Source organism: Gadus macrocephalus, chromosome 22, assembly GCF_031168955.1.
Source record: "Gadus macrocephalus chromosome 22, ASM3116895v1".
NCBI classification, from domain to species: Eukaryota; Metazoa; Chordata; class Actinopteri; order Gadiformes; family Gadidae; genus Gadus; species Gadus macrocephalus.
Genome location: NC_082403.1, coordinates 14,079,175 through 14,103,646, shown reverse-complemented (window position 1 = coordinate 14,103,646; position 24,472 = coordinate 14,079,175). Strand labels below are relative to the sequence as shown.

The window sequence follows — 24,472 nt, the reverse complement described above, 5'->3', positions numbered from 1 at the left end:
CGGCAGGAACATCAAGCTCAAGACATAAGGTTTGGGGCCTTTTTCAGTTGAACGTGCACAATAAAATAGGCAGGTGTTTTTTGGTCATATACATGCGATGGAGCCTTCTAGGAGAGTGATCTGGAGCAGAGTAGACCTGCCTGAGCGTAGAGGCGTATGGAGGAATGCTTCTCTTCACTGGTGAAGACGCAGTGGGCCGTCACCTTGTTCTGGTCGGCCTCGTTGATGCGGGTCCCTCCTGGGGCTGAGAGGGATGAAAGCAGGAGTCATGTCCTCACAGCCTATCACTTTATTAGTGATAGGCTGTTTACACTGTATAGACGTTTTGATGGATGGATTTATTCCGGGACAAAATAGTTTTGTCTTTTTGGTTATTTACACAGGGCTGGTATGCAGTCGATCTGGTAACATAAAAGGAGTTATATATTGCTTTTTTCAGTCTTTCCCTATGATTATTGTGTTATAAAGTATTTTTTTTTATCCAAGGACAAGGTCTGTTAAGCTACCAAGCACCAGGGAGAGTCCCCTTCCCCACAGTTGAACAGTTGGAACACTGCTTCTAGTGTTCAGTCAGGGCACTTCTCCAGAGGCTGGAAAGGACAAAAGGACATGTCATCAGGGAAACCTGATGGCATGAAGGTGACAATCCTTAGACTGTGGGCGAACTAAGGAAAGATTACAGCAATACTGTTTGTTTAGCCTGAATTGATGATAACAGATTAGGGCTGAACCAAAGCCATTGATACCGGCAATGTTTACTGCTGTGTTTACAGGGGGCGTGAGATGGCGACACGCTTGCTTAGCATTTCACCAATCAAAACAGAGAGGGCCAACTGACCAATCAGATTGGGCCTTTTGGGAGGGGATGCCTTAAAGATACAGGAGCGAAAGCTGAGCATTTCTGACAAAAGGCATAGAGTAGTTCTGCAGCAATGAAAACGTATTATGACGACTTTATTTACCACAAAAATACAACGCCTATTATGACCCCTTTAAAGATTAGATTAATTATAAGAAGAACAAATTATAATAAATTGGATTTTCAAAGCGCCTTTGAAGAAGCCAAGGACACTGTCAATGAGGATGAGAACTGGGGAGGGAGGGGGGTATACTACACCATTATATGCAATCCAGATATCATTGATATGTGGTTCAATGGAAGGAATAAATGTGCCTTGTTTTAGTTGCACCCCTACACTAAGCAGAGCTCACTCATCCCTCGTAGATCTCTCTCTGGGCTGGACGTTTACTTATGGTCTTCCTGTGTCCTTGATCGTGCTTCCTTGGGTTACAGGAAGATAGCCAAGAAAGATAGGAAACTAACTAAATATTGACCAGCTTTTTACCCTATAGCTACTCAAAGACAGGTTATTCTTTAAACATATCCTTAGTGCCATAACTACTGCAGTGGACATTAAAAGCTCTAATTTTCAATGAAAATGTATCCTCAAATGAAAAGGCCACACTCCAGGGGAAATGCCTACTGGAACGAATCGGTTTAATGACCAAAGCCACTCGCCCTGCTGTGAGACAGGGATCTGGATGTAATGGGGACTTACGGTGTTAATCGTACAAAGCCAGCCGGGAGCTCTTTGTCCTTGTAGAGGGTTGCCTGCACAACCCTGATCTGTCTCAGTGCCGACCGGATACTACAGACTATAGCGTAACAGGAGGGGAAGCCAGGGTGCAAGGCTTTCCTTCACCATAATAGTCCCTTCAGTTAGGAGTTACTTTATCTGCATCGATGTAGACTCATTACAATAGGATTCTAGATTTGCTTGTGGCTACGGCTTAATCTGAGGAATAGGCCTACCTACTGAACCTCTTCTATGAAGAAAGGTACAAAACATGTGTCCAATTATCTATCATCCATCTATCTTTGTCAATCCTTACTAATCAAAACATTTGTTTCAGGTTTTGTCGTCTGTCCAGCAAAACAAAGCACATTAATTACAGTGCATGAAAGCAACGAGTTTGCCGTTTGTCTGAACATGGTTACATTAAATCCCGGCCATGGCGCCACTCACCCAGCATGCTCCCTGCGATGAGGACATCAAACAGAGTGTCGGCATAACGCCGGTAGTCCAGCCGTGACCCCGACACGTCCAGGAACCGGGCCACGGCCTCCAGGTCCGTGCCAGCTTCGTTGAGGCCCTGGACAATAGTATCTCTGAAAAGGGTCGGCTCAAATTTCTCCTTTTCATCTGGAAGAATACGAAGTAGGAGAATAATCAGTATTATTTAGATTTAACAACTACAACAAGTACCCAGCACTAGGAGTTCCCTGCATTTGACCATCACTAGCTGCAGCACTAGAGCATTTGACCATCACTAGCGGCAGCATTAGAGCATTTGACCATCACTAGCTGCAGCACTAGAGCATTTGACCATCACTAGCTGCAGTTTTAAGAGCATTTGACCCATTGGAGCTGGGGCTGACTCATAAGATACTCATGCAAACAATTAAAAAATACAAAGCCATGAGTAAAGTACAGTTAAGACTAAAAATTAATTCTAGATTTATATCACAAACTTATGATTTCTGTGTATGTATGTATGCCTTGTGTTTTAAAAGAGATTTTTGCCTTTGGGACTTTCCGTGGGGTAGCTTATGTAACCTTCATGGATATTTTCTTGCGCCACATCTGTATGTAGATACAGCAGAGACTTATTCTACTTCCTATTCTCTCTATGCAACAGGAGTCCCAGTAGGTGATGCTGTGCTGGCTAGCTACTTATACCTTTGGCGAGCGCGGACAGCATCCTTGACATAGCATAGTGTGTCAACTGTATTCTAGGAACAGGTCATGTGAGGGTAAACTCTACATCAGCCATTGTGTGATCAATGTGTCAAGAGAATGCGTGCAACACACACATCTTTGTGTTATTAAATTCCACGACCACACCATATTAGATGTTTAAAATATTCCCAGAAACAGAGCAGCAGAATCAGCAGTTCGGTTTAAATGCATACTAGACGTCTATTCACCCCTCTTTCTGGTCTTGAACCTCTGGCCTGTCAGCACTGGCTTCTGCGGCTTACCGGAACTCATAAAAGTCCTAAACGCCATCAAAGTAAAGCTAGTTACATCATCATCAGTTTACAGAATAGTGACCAAGTCTTGGTTTAAGGGAATAGAAATGCTTACCAAAAGTGTGATCTGCTCAGAGAAGCTCGGTCTGAGAGTTGATCTGCCTTGCTGCCAACCCGGTGCCCTGTGCTATATTTAATAGACTCACCTCTATCTCCCTCTCTCTTATGTGCCAGGCTTAGGACACACGTGTCAGAAAGTGGACACGGCTAATTCCCTGTCTCTGACTTTCAGACTCCTACACTGACTTTCAAATTACACCTCTGTGGATAAACCCAAAATAAGTCAAAACCAATACAATCGTATTCATATAAACTATATATGATTCCTATCCTCATCCTGGACGGATGTCTGGAAATCCAAGCTGCACAATCAACGCAGAACAGCCACAAAATGTTTTTTTACTGTTTCATAATATTTGGTTTATTTTTTTCCCTTTTTTAAGGCTAAGTTTAAAATGTTGTAAAAATTCTAATAGAGCAATATACTACTAATAATAGAATAATATCCAACTACGTTGTAATATACTAGGAAGTTGTTGCTGCCATGTCCAAAAAATTACTACTGGGCATTTCATAAAAAAAAAACAATTTGATTTTGACTTCCCTCATTTATATATGAACAATTATTGAAATGATGCAGCATAATAGTAATCTTAAAGCCAGTAAACGGACAACGTGCTTGTTTTGAATCTCCCAGGCACCGGCAGCTCTCATCTCTGGGTCAGGGATTACAGCACTAGGCCTACTCTCTAATCCCTTCACCTCAATCACACATCGAGGGCTCTACTGAGCACGGCGCTGCCCCCTGGGGACGGCAACCTGTTACTACAAGTGAACACCCCTCAAATAAAACACCATGTTATTTATTTTTAAATGTTGTTATACGTCTTGTATGATTGTCAAAATAGTAATCGATGTCATGTCGTCACAAACCCCAATTATACAACGTTTACTTACCACTCTCCCCAAAACACGATGGGATCGCTCCACTGTGTTGAACGTAGAGGCGTTCTGTTCTTGACGTCAGACTACCTTTTCCAAAATAGTGTTAGTAACCAGTGGCGCAAAAAGCGGGTAGGCACATATGCGGCGCTTAGGGGCACCAAAGCGATGGTAAAAATACCATCAAATGACAAGAAGCTAGAAAACATAACTTATGCAATAACTGGTTTACCATGGAATCATTTATATATTGTGTGCTACCTAATAATAATAATAATAATAATAATAATAATAATAAAATAATAATCATGTTAGCTGGGCTGTCAGACATACAGGCTACAGTTACATCTGTTGGGTGACATGGGTCACATCTCCCTCTCATTAAAGTTCTGTGCTTAGTGGCTCTCCATATTTGTACGGAGAGCCATTTGTAATGTATGTAATTTCAACAGAAGCACTGCCTTACTGACCTGGCTCCGCCCGCCGTACTAGTGGCTGAGAACAATAGTCACGTTTCCATCTAAAAGGTGATGCGAATCTTTCGAAAGTTTGCAAAAAAGAAATTTGAATTAGGTGCGTTTCCATCAAGTGGTTGGAGTGGAAAACTACACACATTCCAGGGCTGGTCGTATCCTTTTGATAACATCCTCTCTTAGGTCCTGATATATAGTGGAATTGCGTTGTTTTCCATCTAAAATAGCTGTAATGTTTTTTTCTTCTTCGATGAGAGCATGGAAAAGTTTTACCTCTTCAGCGGTCCACACGTATCTATTATTCACATTGGCCATCTGTTCCATGGACGTATTTAAAGGATACATTGTACATATTTATAATTCGAAATCCGTCTCGCAGCCTTTATACCACAGATACTCCAGGGTCTGTAGTATATAACTGCGTTTTCTGATTACAGTTTAATGCATTTTCCACAATGTACCAGCTCTCGTTTTGAACAGACAACTTGACTGGAATTACTTAGTAGGTGTCCATATATCAGGGATTAATGGACACGGTATAATTAAAGGATATGCAAACATAGACATCCTATATCATATATATATGATATAGGATGTCTATATATACAAACGCTTAAAAGAATATATATATTGACGCTACAAGTTGATGTCGGCAGGGTTGCTATGGCCGGTCGTTATGTGGAAATCGGAAGGACGTTGTCAGTCCTGTGTGTTCAATGTTCGCTACGTCACAGCTGTTTCGCAAAGTGTGTTTCCATCTCCCATTTTGCGCATTTACTGTCTTTCGCATTTCTCAAAAACCACCTCAAGTTGTGAGGTGGTTTTTGAGTATTTCAGTGTTGTGGTAGGCCTCCCCTTGCTGGGAACTGAAAAAAGCGGATAAACTTTTTTGCAAATTAGAGGATTTTTATGCAAATATTGTTGTTTCCATCACCGTTTACTGATTCGATACCTCAACATTTGCATAAAATCAGGGGGATGGAAACGCAGCTAATGACGTTGAGGTCGTACGCTAGTTTGGGTTGTAGTCAAACGTTAGCGATTTGTTACGGCCAGTGTTGGGCGTAACGCGTTACAAAAGTAACGCTTTACCGTAATATATTACATTTAGGCAGTAACGGAGTAATATAACGCTTTACTAACTATATTTCGGTAATATTATTACAGTTATTGAGTACGGTAACGCGTTACAATCATGGACATAATAAAGGATGGACCACGGACTGGAAAGTGGCCGCCCATTCATTCCTATACAAACTGCTCAGTGGCGCAGGGTAACATACAGGAGCGATTTGCTTCCGCGTTATGGGGCCAAGACACGTGGCCTAGTCCGTGACATTCCGGATGCAGAAATATAGAACGCATGCGTGCCCATCCCCCCACTCCGGTCCAACAACAATATAAAATGATACCGTAATGCACCTGTTCTTTGTCTTTGGATCTTTTGAATAAATGGATCAATACATGATGAATCACAATGATCGCAAGCAGAGGACCGTGAGAGTTATTGAGCAGCAGATAAACCAGTCCAAAAATCGGACACGTTAACGGAGCACTGAACTAGGCCCTCTCGGATGCCATTTGTTTCACTACGACTCCTTTCAGCTGCACACCCCTCTTCCCCAGCGAGATAACGGCTAATAAAACGCTTGAGGTGGCGTTTTGAGGACATGGCATGAAGGTAATTATGACCTTTTGATTGATATCCAGACATTTTTTGCGGAGACACATTCCTGTTCCCCACTTGTATTGGAGTGAACGGAGATATCTACTTCTGGGTCCCATGATTTGAGGGACCCGTCCACAGCCCGCTTAAACAGCTGCAATACCAGGCTTGGCCGCTGAGCACTGGTTGATTGCGGAAGTATGCAGTGTTCCTGGGGGCTTGGTTTCAATCCGAGCCACACAGACTCCAGCCCTTGTTTGGCTGTATATTTTGTCTATTAAGACTTTGTTGTTTGGTCCTAACCAAAACATTAATAGGCTCTAAGCATAAGTTCCTTGTAAAGTCTCTGTGGGACTGAAATGTTGAATGTGTTTCATTATTTATGCTGTTCTCATGCTCTTTTTTATTACTGCTATTTACTGCTATTTCAGGGCAGGATATATGCTCAGGTTCTAAAATACTTAATTACAAAACATGCCCTGTCTGGTGGCTGTTAGACGTCATTCTTGAAGTGCACTTTTATTTTATTATTGAAATAGTATAAACTATTAACATGTTTGATTTCATGGCAATGCAACTTTTTTGTTAAATGTTTGTGTGGCTGCACTTTGTAACTCAGGAGCTAATAAATGAGGCATCAAATGCAAGTAACTAGTAATATGAAATATATTACATTTAGGAAGTAACTTGCCCAACACTGGTTACGGCAGATCCAGAGTGGCACTGGGCAGATCCAATAGTTTTAAACTCCAACAGACACCCGCCTTCAAGTGAGTTAACATTTGTCAATGGAGAGAGGCCAGACTCAAATTAAACGAAGTAGGCCTACGAGAGTCTGGTAGGGCCAGGCTACAACCTAACAGCATAATAGTGGATTTTAAATCTGATGCAATCACTAGGCCCCATGGCATGAACATTTGACTTTATTTGGTTTTCTATCATTAATATGAGTTCCTCTAGCCTGCCTATGGTCCCCCAGTAGCTAGAAATGCCGTTAGTAAATTCCGATTTGGAATTTTCCCCGACATGTTACCTACCCTTTCTCTGCTTTGCCCGCCCAGAGCTACGACCGTGCGAGCGCCACGTGTGTGTGTGTGTGTGTGTGTGTGTGTGTGTGTGTGTGTGTGTGTGTGTGTGTGTGTGTGTGTGTGTGTGTGTGTGTGTGTGTGTGTGTGTGTGTGTGTGTGTGTGTGAATACACACTTTAACGCAAGTGTTGTACACTTCTTTGTTATTTGAATAACCGTAGTGCTGTTGGTGATATGGCGCATAACACGTCAGGTTCTCTGACGTCTCTGGTACTTCCACATCAAGACTCGCAGTGGTGGTTATCTCAGCCATGGTTGAGAAGGAATTGGGGGGAAAATTGGCTTATAAGTCTGACGAACTTTGGCTTCGACTCCCTGAAGTACTTGAACCGCGACATGGAGGAGAAAGGGAATGTTGCCCGCGATTGTCTCCCGCCGGAGCCCCACTGCCCCGCTTCCTGCTGCCCGCTGCCACCACCCATCCCCCACACACACACACACACACACACACACACACACACACACACACACACACACACACACACACACACACACACACACACACACACACACACACATAATACATTCAATTAGCAATGATCATGCAACTGTTTGAATTGTTGACTCTTTGTCAATCCTCCACTTTCATCATGCCGCATCTGCCAATCAGCACGTCCGGTTCCCCCAATCACCTCATCAGTTCCCAGCAAGGGGAGGCCTACCACAACACTGAAACACCGTTTTACGAGGCTCTCTCTCTCTTTTGTTAGGATATTCACAATGTGGCACCCCAGGTGGAATGGTAGCAAATGGCAGGCTCAAGAAGGCCGGGAGCTGGTTGGTTATACATCATGCTTCAATTGTGCAAAGCATGATACTGTGGTTATACTTTTTGGGGAAATAAGTACAGCGATGACGCATTCAGAAGGGCATTTGAATAAGTATATTTCTAGTGGTGGCCAGTCAACCGAATGCGGATTTGAAACCTTTGCTGAACATTCTTTACAGTTTCAGACCAACAAACCAATGGGCTGAAAAACGAACCCGATATGGGATCGTCCACAGGCTTGATAATGACCCCATTTCAATTGACCACGTGGATTTCATGCAGGATTAGACATGGTGTTGTAGGTAACTTAACCTACCATAACTCATTATTATATTTTAACTTTAGAGAGCACAGGCTACATTCTGATTCTGCTCTCTACACAACCTTATACACGCGTAATGCAAATGGGTTGTTCTGAAATATACGTAGACCTGGTTAACGTCAATGTTTTTCCAAAGACGGAGGATGAATCAGATGGCATGCCCATGGATGTTTTGAAGCAGGAGCGATTTACATTTAGGCTAGCGAAGAAGAGTAGCTATTTCTATCCAGTGCTTAATTTGTATGTAGAGGGGGGGTGGATCCGGTGACCTAGTACGAGGGTTAGAGGTAATGGCCGATGGACGATGTAATCGTCCGTCGTGTTGGCAGACAGACACGTTGACAGACACGATGGAGGGCCACCACCGTGATGGCACGCCCCCCCCCCCCCCCCCCCCCGTCAGACACACACTAATCCGTCTCTCCATATTCCGCCACGCCCCTTTTTAAGTGTTATTGTCTTCCGCTTTGTTAATCATTTTGCTGCCTTTCAACATAACCAGTCCTGGACATCCAATTAGAAAGCCTCGACCTGATCTTATGTTGTAATGCTGTTGTAACGGGTTCCAACGAGTCAGGACACAGTTCTTAGGAGAAATGGAGCGAACTCCTGTTTATTTCCCCTTCAGTCAAACAAACATAACGCACAAAAGGACAAACGAATGTTCCTTCCGTCCGTCACTCGGTGATACGACGCTCTCTCTAGCTCGCAGAGAGCGTCGGCTGAGGGCCGCGAGCTGGGCCTCTCCCGTCAGCAGAGGCAGGAGACGGTGGGCCCACTCCTGCGGCGGCCACTCTGAGACCTCGGCCACCCCCCGGAAGGTCTCCAGAAAGGCCTCTGGGTCGTCCGCCTCCCCCATTTTGGGGATATATATTTGTTGGCCCGGTCGGGCTACCCCGCCGCGTTTTCCAGAGCCGAGTAGCTCCCGCATGGCCCCCCGGTCGGCGGCCAAGGAGCGAGCCAGCTCCACCAGGACCTCGTTCTGGGCCTGCTGTAGCTGGGTCTGTAGCTCTGCTGTCTGCGCCAGGTGTCCGAGGACACTGGCCAATGGCGATTGTTCCATTCTTGACTCGCCCCACGTTGGTCGCCACTGTAACGGGTTCCAACGAGTCAGGACACAGTTCTTAGGAGAAATGGAGCGAACTCCTGTTTATTTCCCCTTCAGTCAAACATAACGCACAAAAGGACAAAAGGACAAACGAATGTTCCTTCCGTCCGTCACTCGGTGATACGACGCTCTCTCTAGCTCGCAGAGAGCGTCTTCCTTCTCTCTCTCTCCAGCCCTGACTGAAAGATACACACTTCCTGATTGGGTCAGATTGCAGACACCTGTCCGCAATCAGACCCCATCACCCCAGCAGACCCGGTGCTCCATGCTCCCCCTGCAGGCCAGACGCCGCCCCACCTCCACAGCTGTTCATTTATTGAAGTCAAGTCAAGGCATAGTTACGGGTATATGCTGATCATACTTATTAGACGCTAGCTGGCTAACGACTAGCAATATTGATAGCTGTTAGTGCTAAAATGTTATCGTACCTTGGAGCCACACAAGCATCCGACGAGCCTTTTTCGCCGGAGGAATAACATATCCCAACCATTTCTCGGGGTTTGGGTGTTGGTCTGATGGTCTGCCGTCCACAAAATGAAAATAACAGAATTTAGCGCCTTTAGCCACATAAGCCAAATATAATGCGTGTCCACCTAGATGTGTGCTGGATAGATCAATCTACCAGCCTACCCAGTTGACTGTAGCAACCGTTGCTAATATATCCGTCACACATCTAGGTGGACACACCCATCTGTGATGTCATAAGGGGCGGATTTCCAAAACGGCTTGTAGCGGCTAATCACACCACACCTGGTGGCATGCCATGGGACCTTTAATATAAATGGTTAAGTCATTATGATGGTTCGATCACACTTTTTGGTTCGATTGGTCGCAGTTTCGACTCCCCCTAGCGCATCTTGGCAGAGAAAGCGAATATGCAAGTTTCTGCCGGCGACCCACAAACATGGAACCGGCTCGATATAAACACAAGTAGCAAAGGGATGTTACATTCATCATGGATCAGCCGACTAAAAAGAGACGGAGAAACCCAATGTCGGAGGAACAGAAGAAGAGAAAAGGGAGACTGACCGACAGAGAGGCCAGATACAAGTAAACGTTGGGCGAGCTTTGGGAATAGCGTGAACTGAAAGAAAAAGAAGACTGCAAATTGGACGCCGACCACGGTGTTGCTTTTCAAATTGTAAGTAGGCTACCCTTGGGTGTACTTTGTTCTCGTGGCTTTCTTGATTGGTGTTGATATTCTCTGTAAAAATGTGTTTGCTCGACCGTTTTGTTGTGAGCCCTGTATGTTCCTAGCTTGCATGCTTGCTGGGGTGTTAGCGTACTCGCTACCAAACACCTTTGTTTCATTGGTTGTTTTGCTGTTCTTCTGTCTTGTCCCCCAGATACAGGCTAAATCCCTGAATCCAGGTTCTTGTTTATTTAGATCATAGACCGCTATTCTAATGGCTCAGATTTTCCTAAGAGTGTAGCTTATATCATGTGATATTTCCGGCTGGCCATATAATGCAGTACCCTGCACGAGAGCTGCTGTTAGCACATATTCGTCAGTAACAAAACTGTTACGAGACGTGAACCTTCATTATAGCTTTAGCCATGTTATACCTTTGGTGTAGTTCCCCGCATGTAAACATGTTTGTAAAAATATTGTTTTGTATTTTTTCAAGCGTTGGCAAACAGCATTGTTATGAGTTTTCGTTACGAGGCTTGATGACCCACGTCGGCTCGGCCTGCTTGCCCCGGTACAGCCACCACCCACATCCGAACTTGTGCAGGTACGAGTGTCCAGAAATCCAGAGAACCATCAAGAAGATGGTACACAATAGCAGTAAGGTAAAAAACAAACCATGAAGAAATGTCACATATTCTTCTAACCAAAAAGTGTGTATTATTGATCAAATAAAAGAACGGTGGTGCAAACATGCTATATTAAAAAAAGGGAAACATTTTAAAACCATATACAATAAAATGTATTTACAATGTTTATTTGCAAACATTTACAGGTAAACATATATGTGTCGCTAATCTTCCACACACAGCATCTAGCTATGTCAACTCTCCTGCGGGGACTGGCGACAGCATACCCTCTCGTTGTCTGAATCCAACTCCCTGCAATTCTGTACACAAGTGACGTAGGCCTATTAAATCCTGTCCTTCCGTCTTGACAACCACAACCCACAACAGGGGACAGGTATTCCGCACCAGCACCCAAAACAATATACCACTCTTGGGATTATGCCCTCTCAGGATAGACCCTCTGGACAGCTTTACCATGAACCAAAAACCAAAATCCACATTGATATATTGCTGCAAATGACCAAGCCGTCTTAACAACCACAACACACACTGGGAGTGAGGCCCCACGAAATGTTTGCAAATGACTCACATGAAACCCACTACCCATTTTAGGATGACATACACAGATGGGCGCACCCACCGGTGCTAATGAGTGTCGCAGACTAGACGGAGCCGTTCCATTAAGACACAACTACCACATTCACCCATATATGTATTTCACACGCACCTCACATTTATGTATGTTGCCTACTTAGAACCAGCCTAACACCCAGTTCAATCCTGCATGATGTGGGCCATTGACATGGGGCGATTATCGAAACCGTGGATATTCCCATACAAGGCCCGTTTTTATGTTATGTTTAACATTAATAAATAAAATGTCCCTAACAAAACAACAAATTAGAATAAACAGATTAAACTTCAAGGATGATGACGTTATTGTGTTCTGGTTCTGGTATCGCATATAGACAGTGTCATTTATGGTATTTTATTTAGAAAAAAAAAAGATGGTGTCAGTTCCCTTCAGATATTTCCCCTTTTCTCACAATCATTTGACTACTTCCTTTTGCGTCATCATTTATAACCTAATGGACCACACACAAAATACCATTTCCAACCAGCTTTTATCAATAACACATTATTTTGATTCGCCGGACACGTCAGGAAAGAGACCAGATCGAGGAACATTTGTTTTTGTGGATTTGGATATATTATTATTCTTTAATAATAGTAATATGTACAGTAAGTATTTAACTTCACTTCTTTCACTACAATACAGCTAAAACTCAAGTAAATTATCTTTCAGCACAAAGTAAAGTAACATATTACCATTTCAAGCATGTGTTTATTTTTGCCTTTTATGTTAGTTTGTGATGACATTTTTGTGATTGTATTTTCATCATTATAATCATGATTATAAGAAACCATTGGAGAGAAGAGATCAAACAAGTTAAGGATCATATGGTCATGTGGTCAAACATGTGGTCGATAGGGTTTACATGTGGTCCATAGTGTTTAAATATGGTCGATAGTGTTTAAATGTGGTCCATAGTGTTTACATGTGGTCGATATTGTTTAAATGTGATCGATAGTGTTTACATATGGTCGATAGTGTTTAAATGTTCTTTTCCCTCACTCTCCACCTCATCCCTAACTCTCCACCTCAAGCTGGTGTGTAGTGAGCATTCTGGCGCCGATTGGCTGCCGTGCATCACCCAAGTGGGTGCTACATATTGGTGGTGGTTAGTGAGGTCCCCCCTTCACTGTAGGCGTCTTTGAGTGTTATTAATTATTATTACTTCATGTTTAACCTCTGTTTTTCTTCTATTCCTAGTCTGTTTTACATAGTTTTGAATGATGACTATATGCTCTGTAAGGTGACCTTGGGTGTCTTGAAAGGCGCCTCTAAATTAAATGTATTATTATTATTATTATTTATATAATCAAGCAATTTTTTCTGAAATGAAATGAAAATCATAGAATGTAGAATTTAGTTCACTAAAAGCTTGGTTGTGCAACACGTCATGTTGTGGAATTGTGCCAATATTAATTTCATGCTTGGATTGTTCTCAGCCTCACCTGAAAGTCCCTTTGGCTAAATTAGGCCAACTAACTGCCTGAGTAAATATATCTAGTAGGCATGCTAGCTGACTAAATATATGTGTAGAAGGTAAAGAAGGCCTGTTCTGATGCTTTCTCGATCTTTCCTATGATGTGGTTGAGTGCGCTGGTTCAGGATAACCTCTGTATGCAAAGCAGCGAGCTGAATCAATGGGACACAAGGCATTATTATTAAGAGAAATCCGAAGTTTATTGAGTTGCCTTCAGCATATATACACTTTGTTCTGGGGGAGACCACGACCAGGACGTCAAATGAGAATGTTCTACTTGGAAAGATAACTCATTATAAATGATAACTAGGAGTACTAGTTGACTAAAATAAATGTAAAGCAGATCTGCTAACTGACTTAAAGTAAATGTAAGCAACCCTACCAGAGCAACAGGTACATCACCTCCTCATGTTAAAATTGGTTTACTGCTTAGCCTGAAAAAAAAAGTTTCTCCTTTGCTTTTGTAGATATATTTTTTGTTATGATGTAAAAAGAATATTATGGAGGACAATGGCTATGACTCAAATTCATTATATTCCTACAAAAGATGAATAATATGTGATTATGTTTAACTGAGGATGTTTACATCATGTAGGCCTATGGGTTTGAGATACATCTCAAATCCATAGCATGAGGATGCTACGCTTCAATTCCAGTGTTTTGATAGCAGATTGTAATGAGCGCTGTTTGTGTAGCTTTGTGTGTCTGCTTGACATTCTTTTAGGATTGGCAGTTTTAACCTGAGGGATTCCTCGGACTGAAAGAAATGAACGAACAAAACCAAAGATCAACTTGGTAGGACTGGAGATCCATTGTCTTGGAAATTACCAACATCAACAAACTTCAATGTGTGCTGGAATGAAAACGAAAATTGCGGTGCCATGTAGGGGAATTAGTTTTTGTTCATTTGGAATATTATATTTATTTTTGAACAATTTTATTTTCCCAACTGCTAGTTACACGCTGAAGAACTGCAGGGTCACACAGAACAGAGATGCCATCTGTCAGAAGAACAGTTTGAATGTATTTCCAAAGGACATTCCAGAAAGAGTCAGAAGTATAGAACTGTCTAGAAACAACATTTCTACACTATATAAAACAGATTTGATAAATTTACCAAATCTGTTGCGCTTAGACCTGACACGCAACAGGATCTCCAAAATTGAATCTTCCACTTTTGTGGTTCAAATCTCTCTGAAGGTGTTAACTCTAAACAATAATAGGCTTTGTAAACTACAGGAGGGTATGTTTGATGGCTTGGTCAATCTCATGGAATTGTATCTGATTTCCAATCAGATCCAAACAGTAGCACCGGCCTCTTTCAAGTCTCTGAGCAAGCTTAGGATTTTGAACCTAGGCCATAACAAACTGCGCCACTTAACAAACGTCTTCTTACAACATACACCACTTTTACAAAACCTGTACATTCCAGCAAACAAAATTTCCACTTTTCAATCATGGGAGCTGTCAAATAAGTCTACAGAACTTGTTACACTTGATTTGTCTCAGAATGAGCTTATGTACTTTAGGCTCACTGCAGGTATCTTTCCCAAACTCAAAAGGTTGTTCCTTGAGGATGGTATAAAAAATGGTATTGTCTGGGAGGTGAATGACACATCATACCTTAGAAATGTGGTTAGACTAGATGTCAGTGGGGTTCGCTCCTCATTACATGGACTGCAGGAAGTGCTAGAGACATTTAACTCCTCCTCCTCCTCACTGAGGTATCTGCAGTTAAACCAAATAAATAACGGCCTGCGGGATCTCCTCAATATTTCCTGCAAATTCTCAAAGCTGAGCTATTTTGAAATCCGAAATAACAGCATCAAAGTTATTAGATCAGACCTGCTGCACGATTGCACTTATCTGAAATTATTAGACTTGGGGATGAATGAGATAACTGAAATCTCTAACAATTCGTTTCAATCTCTGAGGCTGCTTAACACTTTAATCCTAAAGTCTAACTGTCTCACATCTGTCCCCTATGCTGTAAGGAAAACTCGAATCTCAAAACTGGATCTCAGCCACAATAAGATCAATATTCTTGGCTGTGATGATTTTGCCAATATGACCCGTCTCAGCGTTATCTATCTATCCAATAATCCTCTCTTGGCCCTCAAGGATTGCGTTTTCAAAGATTTGGTCAATTTAAATAGATTAAAGTTGCAAAACAGCAGCATTCATCAATTAAACGGCACCTTCAAAAAGAACAAGCAGAATCTTAAAACTCTTTCTTGGATAAACAATGAACTCACTGTTCTAGATCATGGAGAATTTGAAGCTCTGAAATCCCTCCAGACTTTGTCATTAAAAGGGAATAAATTACAACAACTTAAGGATAGGACTTTTTTTGGACTGTCCAGGCTTACACATCTTGATCTCGAATCAAATAAAATATCTGAAATTACAAACTGTACTTTTGGTGACTTGAAAGCTTTAAAGACATTGAATTTGAAGAACAATCTAATTAAATATGCATCGGTAGAGCCTATTCTGTATCCACCATTTGCTGAGCTTTCACAACTAGATACTTTGGATATTTCCAGTCAAAGCAGATCTCATAAGCGGTTAAACTTCCCTCAAAACTTTCTGCAAGGCCTGACAAATCTGTCAATACTCTACATCCATGCTAACCATCTTACATCCGTGCACCCAAACACCTTCAACTATACTCCTAATTTGAATGTTCTTGTTATGTCTAACAATTTTTTAACAGACATTCACAACAATTTGTTTTCCCCAACTCAAAAACTAAAAGATCTTTACATTTCAATGACAATGCTGAGGTCTCTCGATTTTCTGCTCCATGCTAACCTCACAGAGCTGGAGATGTTGCAGGTGGCATATAATACCTTTTCTGTGATTAGAGAACCAGTAATGCTGTCTCTGCCAGCACTTACTTACCTGGATATGCAGGGTAATGGCTTCACCTGTAACTGTGACAACGCGTGGTTCCTCCAATGGGTAATCACAAACGAGCAAACACAAGTATTTGCAGCGTACAACTATGAATGCAGCTACCCTCCAAACCTTAAAGGTAGAAAACTGTTGCAGGTTGACGTCCGTTCTTGTACAGTAGATATGGACTTCATCTGTTATATTTCAACGGCATGCACGGTCATCATGACCTTAGCAGTCTCCTTCACTCACCATTTCCTACAATGGCATCTGGTCTACGCGTACTACCTCCTGCTGGCCTTCCTCTACAACTCAAAGAACAAGGACAAGCGTGCTCATCAGTACGACGCCTTCGTCTCCTACAACGCAAACGACGAGGGCTGGGTGCTGGGGGAGCTGCTGCCCAAGCTGGAGGACGAGCAGGGCTGGAGACTGTGTCTGCACCACCGAGACTTCCAGCCAGGTGAGGAGCCCTACCCTGAACATCCTCTACACCCCCATTAGCATAAATGCTAGCCTACACTTTTTCATTTATCGTTTGTGCAAGTGGATATGCTATTAGATGCTCATAAACATAGTAGGAGATTTTTTCCTGACTCAGAATGAGCCTTCCGTTGGTGACTTCAATAAGCATGAATGGTCCGTGAACAGTAAAGGCAATCAGAGTCTGTGTTACGTTATGTAACAGAAAACAATACATTTTCATGTTGTTTATGACCATTTGATGAGCAAAAATGTATATTATGCTTGAGTAAATGAAACCAACCCAGGTGCTTTGTAACCTTCGTAATTAAGTCAACATAACTGATCAAATTTAAAATGGTATTGACTGGTAAATCGACTGTTTTTTCATTTCAAAGGCACAAAAAAAAGAAAACTCAACACAAATTAACCCTAACCCAACCCTACCCATCCCTCCTTCCACCCTCTCTTTCTCCAGTTCTTTATCCTTAAATTCTTGCCTCTCTGCATCGCATGTATCCATTGAAAAATATATATATTTTCAATCTTGGCTTTGAATCAATTATTCTTGGTTTTGAACCTTGTCTAATGCCCACTGATTATATCCGTCCTGTCCATGTCAAATATAAATAATGCAGTGTGGCACTAAACAGGGCGTTCAATTGCAAGTTTGAGTTTGCAAAGTTTGAGCCTTTCCGACATGGTGTATTTGAACAAGGGGCGTAGGAATGAGTTTAACATTGGGGGGGGGGACACATATCGGAAACCAGAGAAATCTGATAATAGTTTGAACAGAAATAGGACATAAATTAACTACACTGCATAATATTAACATTGACTGACTCACCAATCTCACTAGGCAGTCTTTTTATTTATATTGTAAGTCTGATGAATAACAACCTCAGAACGATGCGTTTCCTTTTCTTTCGGTTAATTTGTTTCATGCAATCATGTTTCTTGAGGTGGGGATCTGTAGGGTAGTATCTGACCAACACAAACACAGTAGAATATCATAACCATGACGTAAGAGGAAGCATGGCGTAACTCACCTATCACAATTGTTGGTTTCTGGCCCAAGAAGCTCGGCTATAACAGCCAGACTGCTGGACCTGAGATGACTGACTAGCCAAATGGTCTCAGGAAACTAAGAGCAGTTTGGCAGGGCTCTGAAATCTCACGCACTTCAAGCCATGCATACGCTCACAAGCAGTGAAATGACCCGGATAGCCCCAATCAACTTGCGCCGCTATTTAACAGTGGAACAGGAATCAAATGGGTTCCCCGTACGTAGGGTGACCAGACGTCCTCTTTTGCCCGGAATTGCCCTCTTTTTGAGACACTTAAAAAAAATGTTTCCGGGCGGAATTTCAAAAACGTCTGGGATTTTATTAAAGCCTCATACATGTTCACATTCAATGGGCATTGCGTTTCTCTGTGTAGTTCAGAAACGCCCAAGCCTACTCTGTTCTGTTTTCTTTGCACTGGTGGAAGCGACTTTACAGTTACCGTCATGTTTTGTATTTCTTTATTTTTTTACCATTATTGTTTTATAGGGACAAACATTAACAAGTTCTCCTACAGGGGATTGATAAAGTTGTTTCTGTTGAACAGAAAGAAACACTTGCTTATATGTTGCACACACTTTACCACAGCATGGCCTAATGAATGCCACAGATGTATTTTAAGCATTGGACTGGATGGCACATAAATATATCATAATTTTTTTGCATGTTTGCAACGTTTGTATGCCTCTACTGGTGTTGCTTAGGCCAATAGCCTTTTGAGGCAGCGTTGTTTCAGATTATTAGTGTTAAGGGCCAATAATGCTTATTATCATTAGTCACTATGTCCTTATGGCACCGCATTTGTATGCAGTCACATGTTAATATACAACCCCCCCCCCCCCCACCGACAAAATCTCACTCTGAACTCAGTTGAAAACATGAGAGCCCTGGTTTGGCTATTGAGAGAGTGGACCAAGAGAAAGTACAGAGAAGGGTACTTCAAATATTATTTGAATGTATTTTCACAGACTGATGCTTCTCAGGTAAACCCATCATGGAAAACATTACAGACGCCATCTATGGCAGCCGTAAGACCATCTGTGTGGTCAGTCGCGATTACCTGGAGAGTGAATGGTGCTCCAGAGAGATCCAGGTTGCCAGGTAAGAACCCAGAGTTTACATGCATGACCAGAATATGGTTGTTCATTAAATTAAAACTGTAAAGTGCAACGGACGAAAGCCTAAATTACACATTTGTGTCGGCACATCTTGCAGACGTGCTAAAACACTCTAACCACTGAGCCAGAAGTTTGCAACCGGCCAACCCAGTTGCTTTATATAACCTTCTTAATTAAAAGCTGCTATAGGTAAGAATCCAGAGCTTTTATTTGGGTGGAATTACCGTAGTTAGGAATGCGCATCTATTGAGTGTAATGCAATGTTGTTTCGTGTCCACCGCACCAGCCTCTGCATGGCCCAATCTAGATTTTAGTCAACTCCCGTCACTAATTTCTGACCAATCAGGGTATCTTGGCCCTGACTGGCCTAAAACGTAGGGAGAACGGGAGTAGAATCTTGCTTCAACATGTTTTTTCTCTCTCTCTCTCTCTCTCTCTCTCTCTCTCTCTCTCTCTCTCTCTCTCTCTCTCTCTCTCTCTCTCTCTCTCTCATATCAACTCTCAAATCATATTTACACCAACTGTAAGGCCTCAGTAGTGAGGTTAACCCATAGGGAATCTGTCACACTATAAGACAAGCAGTCCGGTTCAACATGGAAACATGCCCCCTGCTCCAGCACCCACCTCAATTAAATAAAATACATAAGTCCAGTCAGGGTCCAGCGAATACAGATGTATTACTAAGACATTGAGAATGTTAAGGGTCTTATGTTAACCATAATCATATGGGCAACTGGGCCTGTTCAAACATTTTATAGGGAAAATATGGTATGGCAATAATACAGTGCATAAGGATGATTGACAAGTGACCAAAACATTAATGCTGGAACTTATTTTGTCGCAATGTGTCTCAGTGACTGCCCATGGTGCATGAGGTGTCAGTGGAAAGAATCCTGCATTTACCCTGTTTGAGCAGGTCACCCAATTATCCACCGCACGTCTGTAATGACAAAGAACCCCACTTTAGGGGGCTGAACGATTAAAACGCAACCTCACCACCTGGTTATTATCTCATATCTGACGTGCTGACCAATGATTGGCTTATCAATGCATGGACAATGTAGCACGGGGAAAATGTGTCAAAAGACATAATCAAGTAAAGTATTTGAGTATAGTCAGAAAGTATTCCTACTCAAGGAACAATTCAACCCTGTAGATAGGTATGGTTTGTGTGCTGCTGGGTGGGGTTGGGTGCCCCGGGGTACAATGATGTCTTCATATGGGCATGACCCCAGGCCATCCTTCCCCTAATGGTTAAAGAGCTCAAATATATTAAAAAACAACTCTCCCTGTTCCACTTCCCCAGCTTCCGTCTGTTTGACGAGCAGAAGGACGTGCTGATCCTGGTGTTCCTGGAGGACATTCCCATGCAGCAGCTTTCTCCGTACTACCGCATGAGGAGGCTCCTGAAGAGACAAACCTACCTGAGCTGGTCCCGCGCAGACGCACACCCAAACCTGTTCTGGGAGAAGCTCCGGCAGGCCCTGGAGACCCAGGAGCACCCAATGGGGGAGCATATACTGCTCACCGTGGAGGACGGACCCCCTGGAGAGAGACCAGACCAGTAAAAGGCTTAGAAATGCTGGGGGGAGGGGGGGGATTCTTCGTTTATTCGTTTATTCGTTTATTCAGGTCCCCATTAGCTGATGCCAAAGACACCAGCTACTCTTCCTGGGGTCCACACAAGAAAACAACGTACCAAACAACAGATAAAAAAGGAAAAGCATATAACAAAGAAGAAATCAACAGATAAAGCAAGGATTATACTAGAGACACCCGAGGTCTGTATTTGGAGGGAAAGTGAAACAGTTCCCCTACCAGCTTTGTTTGTTTTTGTGCATTGTAAAACACTTTCTTAATCTAGTTAATGGGTACATTTGGTGTGGATTTGTATTTTTGTTCATTGCGACATTGATGAAAACATTGTCTAATGTTTTCCAATTTGTGCGGTTGGGCATTTCAACTTCTGAAGAAATCTGGGGAGAACTGACCCGAGGTTTGTCATCGACAATGAAGACTTCTTCAGGGTGGGAGTTCTGTTGTTTGCCAATAGCTGAGTTTATTAGCTCAAGTGCTAACCAATCATTAGCATGCAAAGGTATGTAGACCGCCATCACTATAACAAGGCTGAAGTTCCCTAAGTGTATGAAAAGGCCTGCATTTCAAGATATGTTCCGGATCGGGTGGGCAGAAAATGTCAGTGACACTTGTGTCTGTGTACCAAACAACATTATCGCTTGTTTCTTTGCGTAGCTCTATATCTTTATATTGTTTCTTTGCGTAGCTCATAGCTCTATATTATTGTATCAAGGCCTAACTTAAAAGGGGAAACTATGGTCATTGTTAATTTGAAATTAAACTTGTTTTCTATTCTAAAACCCATATCAAAGACTGCAACTTTACCATCTGTAAAAGGTTGAGTATTTCTAAGCCTGACTTGGCCCATGCACATTGTTGTGTAGTGAGCCCTAGAGGGCTGCCATGTATATAGCACCATTGATAAAAGTTTATATTAATCGAATAGTTTGTATGAGATCAAGTTTTATGATGGATAAGTAGGATCAAGGATCAATGCAGGTTCAATATTAACCTAATTTAGAAGATGAATCTGAAACTGCTGTTTTTCTTTAATATGAATTGAATTATAAGTAAAATTCTCGTTCACAGAAGATATTTTGTTTCTATATCACTGTTACGCTGCACTAGACTTTTACACCTTAATACTATCACTATGCCACATGTCATGATTACATACACATGTATACAGTGGTGTATAGTAACAAAGTAGAAATACTTTGTGACTGTACTTCAGTTGTTTTTTGGGGATTTGTACTTCATTATATTTAGCATGTACATTTCTAGCAACTTTCACTTTTACTCAGTTACTTTTCCTCAATAAAATGTATACTTTTACTTTGATACACTTGCACTTTGCATCTTTGTTTCTCGCTACAAAATAATAGCTGAGGCAATTAGAAATGCATGACGTTGGGACGTGGGAACAGCAGGTTTGGCCAATCAATGTTGATCCTAGCTAAATTGGTAATTTGATTGACAAGGGCTCTCAACCGCCACCAAATTTTCTTTATGTTCAGATTTGACCTAAAAGCATTAGTATTAAGGGGCGGGAGATGGACACCTGTCCAATAGTAATAAGGGGTGAGGAAGGGCCATCAGACCTGTCACTCAAACTTGTGCCAGTTGTTAGGAGAGTTAGTTCATGATGTATTAGTCGAGCTGGCGTTGACTCTACGTAGTTCTCTGGTTTATGTTCTTTAAGTTCTTGTAAGAATATTTCAAGTTGAAGTTCTACATAAATGTAAGATAATTTTATGCATGAATATTTTAAAGGTTGTTTTATTTTAGCTCATGTACTAAACATACATTTTCTGTGACTGTGTCCATGCTTATCTATAGTTTATATATATTGTATATAAAAGCGGAGCCTAGATGCCTCTATTATTAACAACTTCAGTCAAATATCAAATCTACCTTTCATAAGTAAAAGCGTTGAGAAAGTTGTCCTCCAGCAACTTCACTTCCTGGATTCAACTGGATGCTATGAAATCTTCCATTAAGGATTTCAACCATAAAATACTTTTGGAAAAACTGAGTAGCCAATGGCAGGGGCCTGGGGAGATCCTTGACAGAGTGTCCGAGGTGGTGTACCACCTGCGGATGCCTGAGCCAGGCACCCGGGGCGTGTGGTGTGCGCGCAGGGGATCCCGGGAACTAGTTGGTTGCCTGTTGTATAAAGGCCCATCTGGGTCCTTTGCATTTGTTAGGATAAGTGTGGTTAATGGGTTTGGATAGTTCATTGTTGGTGTGTAGTTGTGTGTTGTTCTGTTATCATGTTGTGTTCATCGTTGTCACCACCGTCATGGAGAGTGTCAATTTCGATTGTTGGGTGTGCTATGTTCTATGGATAATGTTGGTCTTCAATAAAGGTAGTTTGTGTCGAGCGAGTTTGTGTGGGGCGCAGAACAATGGTTAACTTACTCTGTGTACTTCTTGGCCGCCGCTACAATATCATATTATACTTACGCCTTGCTCAAACTACATGCGTCCGTCGACGGATGACCAAGGGCGTGTCTGATGTATAGAGGACTAGTCTTTGTAGATGCATTCTACTACTACTACTCTTCGTCCCCTATGGGACGTAAGGCTTTCAATGAGCACTTTCCATTCCACTCGGTCCCTGGCAGCATGTTGGGCCTCTCTCCATGACAGGTTCATCTGTTTCAGCTCTTGTGTCACAGTTCTGCGCCAGGTGGTTTTTGGCCTCCCACGTTTTCTTTTGCCTGGTGGTGTCCATCTTAAGGCGACCTTTGTGATGCGTTCCTGCTCCATCCTCAATACATGTCCTGGCCATCTCAGGCGTCCGTGCGTAATCTCCTTGGTGATGCTCCAGCTTCCTGTTTTTTTGTACAGGTCATTGTTGGAGATCATATTAGGCCAAAACATGTGTTACGCCCCAGTCTAGGGGTGCCTAGGGCCTAACATGAATGAGCCCTTGTCTTCCTCAACTCCCAAGTAGCCACAACCCAAATCATCAGTGGTGTGAAGGAAAGATTTATTTATGCAAGGTAAATAAATCTATAGATATACAAGATAAACTTCAGGGCGGACCAAGGCCAAAATAACAAATAACACAAACCTATCTAGAAAGTAAGAAACTAGCTTTAAGAAAACAAACTACAAATCTTACCTCCCTATCTAAGTAAAACAAGAGAAAACACCGTAAACAAAACTGGCAGTCCACCCTTACGATCACACACGTTAACTTTCAACTATCAGGTAATGTCCCACAAGACAGAACGACAATGTGGCCGGTTGGAAGCGGAAGAGGACGAGGGAAAAACCGGCTGCCCCCAGACGGCCGCCATCTTGGCTCCTTTGTAGTGGTTGGTTCCCGGCTGCAGCCAACCACAGGCCAGGGCTCGAAACTCGTCCACCAATCATCTCCGCGTCCTGGCACACTCGTTTATGCATGTCAGGAGAAAGAGAAAAAAGCACAGGGCACACAAACACACAGCAGAACGAACACAAGAAATGACCATAGTCATAACACATGCCTTGCCACTCTTCAGGGTTTGGATGGCAGCTTTAACCTCAGCAGAGTCAGGGGGGTTGGTGTTGAATTCCAGGGTATCCTCTGTTGTTGTGATGTTGGCATGTTGTTCTGGCTCAGGGAGGTTGAGTTCTTCCTGGAAGTGTTAAACCCATCTGGCTGCTTGTTAACTCTCTGATGTACAGATGTTGCCATTTTATCCCATGCATGCGTAGTTTGTTTTGTACATTTGCCACATAGTGGCACTGTGAAATTGTACACCGTGTGAAGGTTTCCATAGGCTGCAGCTTTCTCGGCTTCACTTGCCAGGTGTTCAACAAGACCCTTTTGTCTCTCCTTGCACTCCTCTTCACTGCTCTGTCCTTGTTTTTATAGGACATCTTGGTTTTCTCGAGGAGTCGTTGGGACTTGGTGTCCAGCATATTTGCCTTCAGCTGCTCCCTCTCTTCAGCTTTCTGCCAAGTATTAGCTGATGTCCATTCTTTGGCCCCTTTCTGTTTGAAGCCAAGGACCTTTTGTGCTGTTTCGG

General features: G+C 42.5%; 2 protein-coding genes across 4 annotated transcripts in view; one reads left to right on the top strand and one right to left on the bottom strand.

Moving 5' to 3' along the window:
* Window positions 1–3,296, bottom strand: part of bzw2 (basic leucine zipper and W2 domains 2) — a 7,148-nt gene extending 3,852 nt beyond the window's left edge. The window contains exons 1-4 of the mRNA XM_060044142.1: window positions 3,150–3,296; window positions 2,990–3,060; window positions 2,028–2,204; window positions 141–244 (exon numbers count right to left, since the gene is read on the bottom strand). Of these exons, the coding sequence (XP_059900125.1) occupies window positions 141–244; window positions 2,028–2,204; window positions 2,990–3,053 (345 nt within the window). The 5' untranslated portion in view covers window positions 3,054–3,060; window positions 3,150–3,296. The remainder of the gene's footprint in view (window positions 1–140; window positions 245–2,027; window positions 2,205–2,989; window positions 3,061–3,149) is intronic.
* Window positions 3,297–12,286: 8,990 nt separating this feature from the next.
* Window positions 12,287–21,791, top strand: LOC132451552 (toll-like receptor 13). Of its 3 annotated transcripts, XM_060044094.1 has the most exons (4): window positions 12,287–12,461; window positions 14,055–16,691; window positions 18,738–18,855; window positions 20,179–21,791. In XM_060044094.1, the coding sequence occupies exons 2-4, from the start codon at window positions 14,177–14,179 to the stop codon at window positions 20,438–20,440; spliced, it is 2,895 nt and encodes a 964-aa protein (XP_059900077.1). In that variant the 5' UTR covers window positions 12,287–12,461; window positions 14,055–14,176; the 3' UTR covers window positions 20,441–21,791. The 3 variants fall into 3 exon arrangements, with proteins under 3 accessions (XP_059900077.1, XP_059900078.1, XP_059900076.1); XM_060044093.1 differs by lacking the exon at window positions 12,287–12,461 and having other exon boundaries at window positions 13,781–16,691; XM_060044095.1 differs by lacking the exons at window positions 12,287–12,461; window positions 18,738–18,855; window positions 20,179–21,791 and adding an exon at window positions 17,169–17,452 and having other exon boundaries at window positions 13,154–16,691.
* Window positions 21,792–24,472: the final 2,681 nt, after the last annotated feature.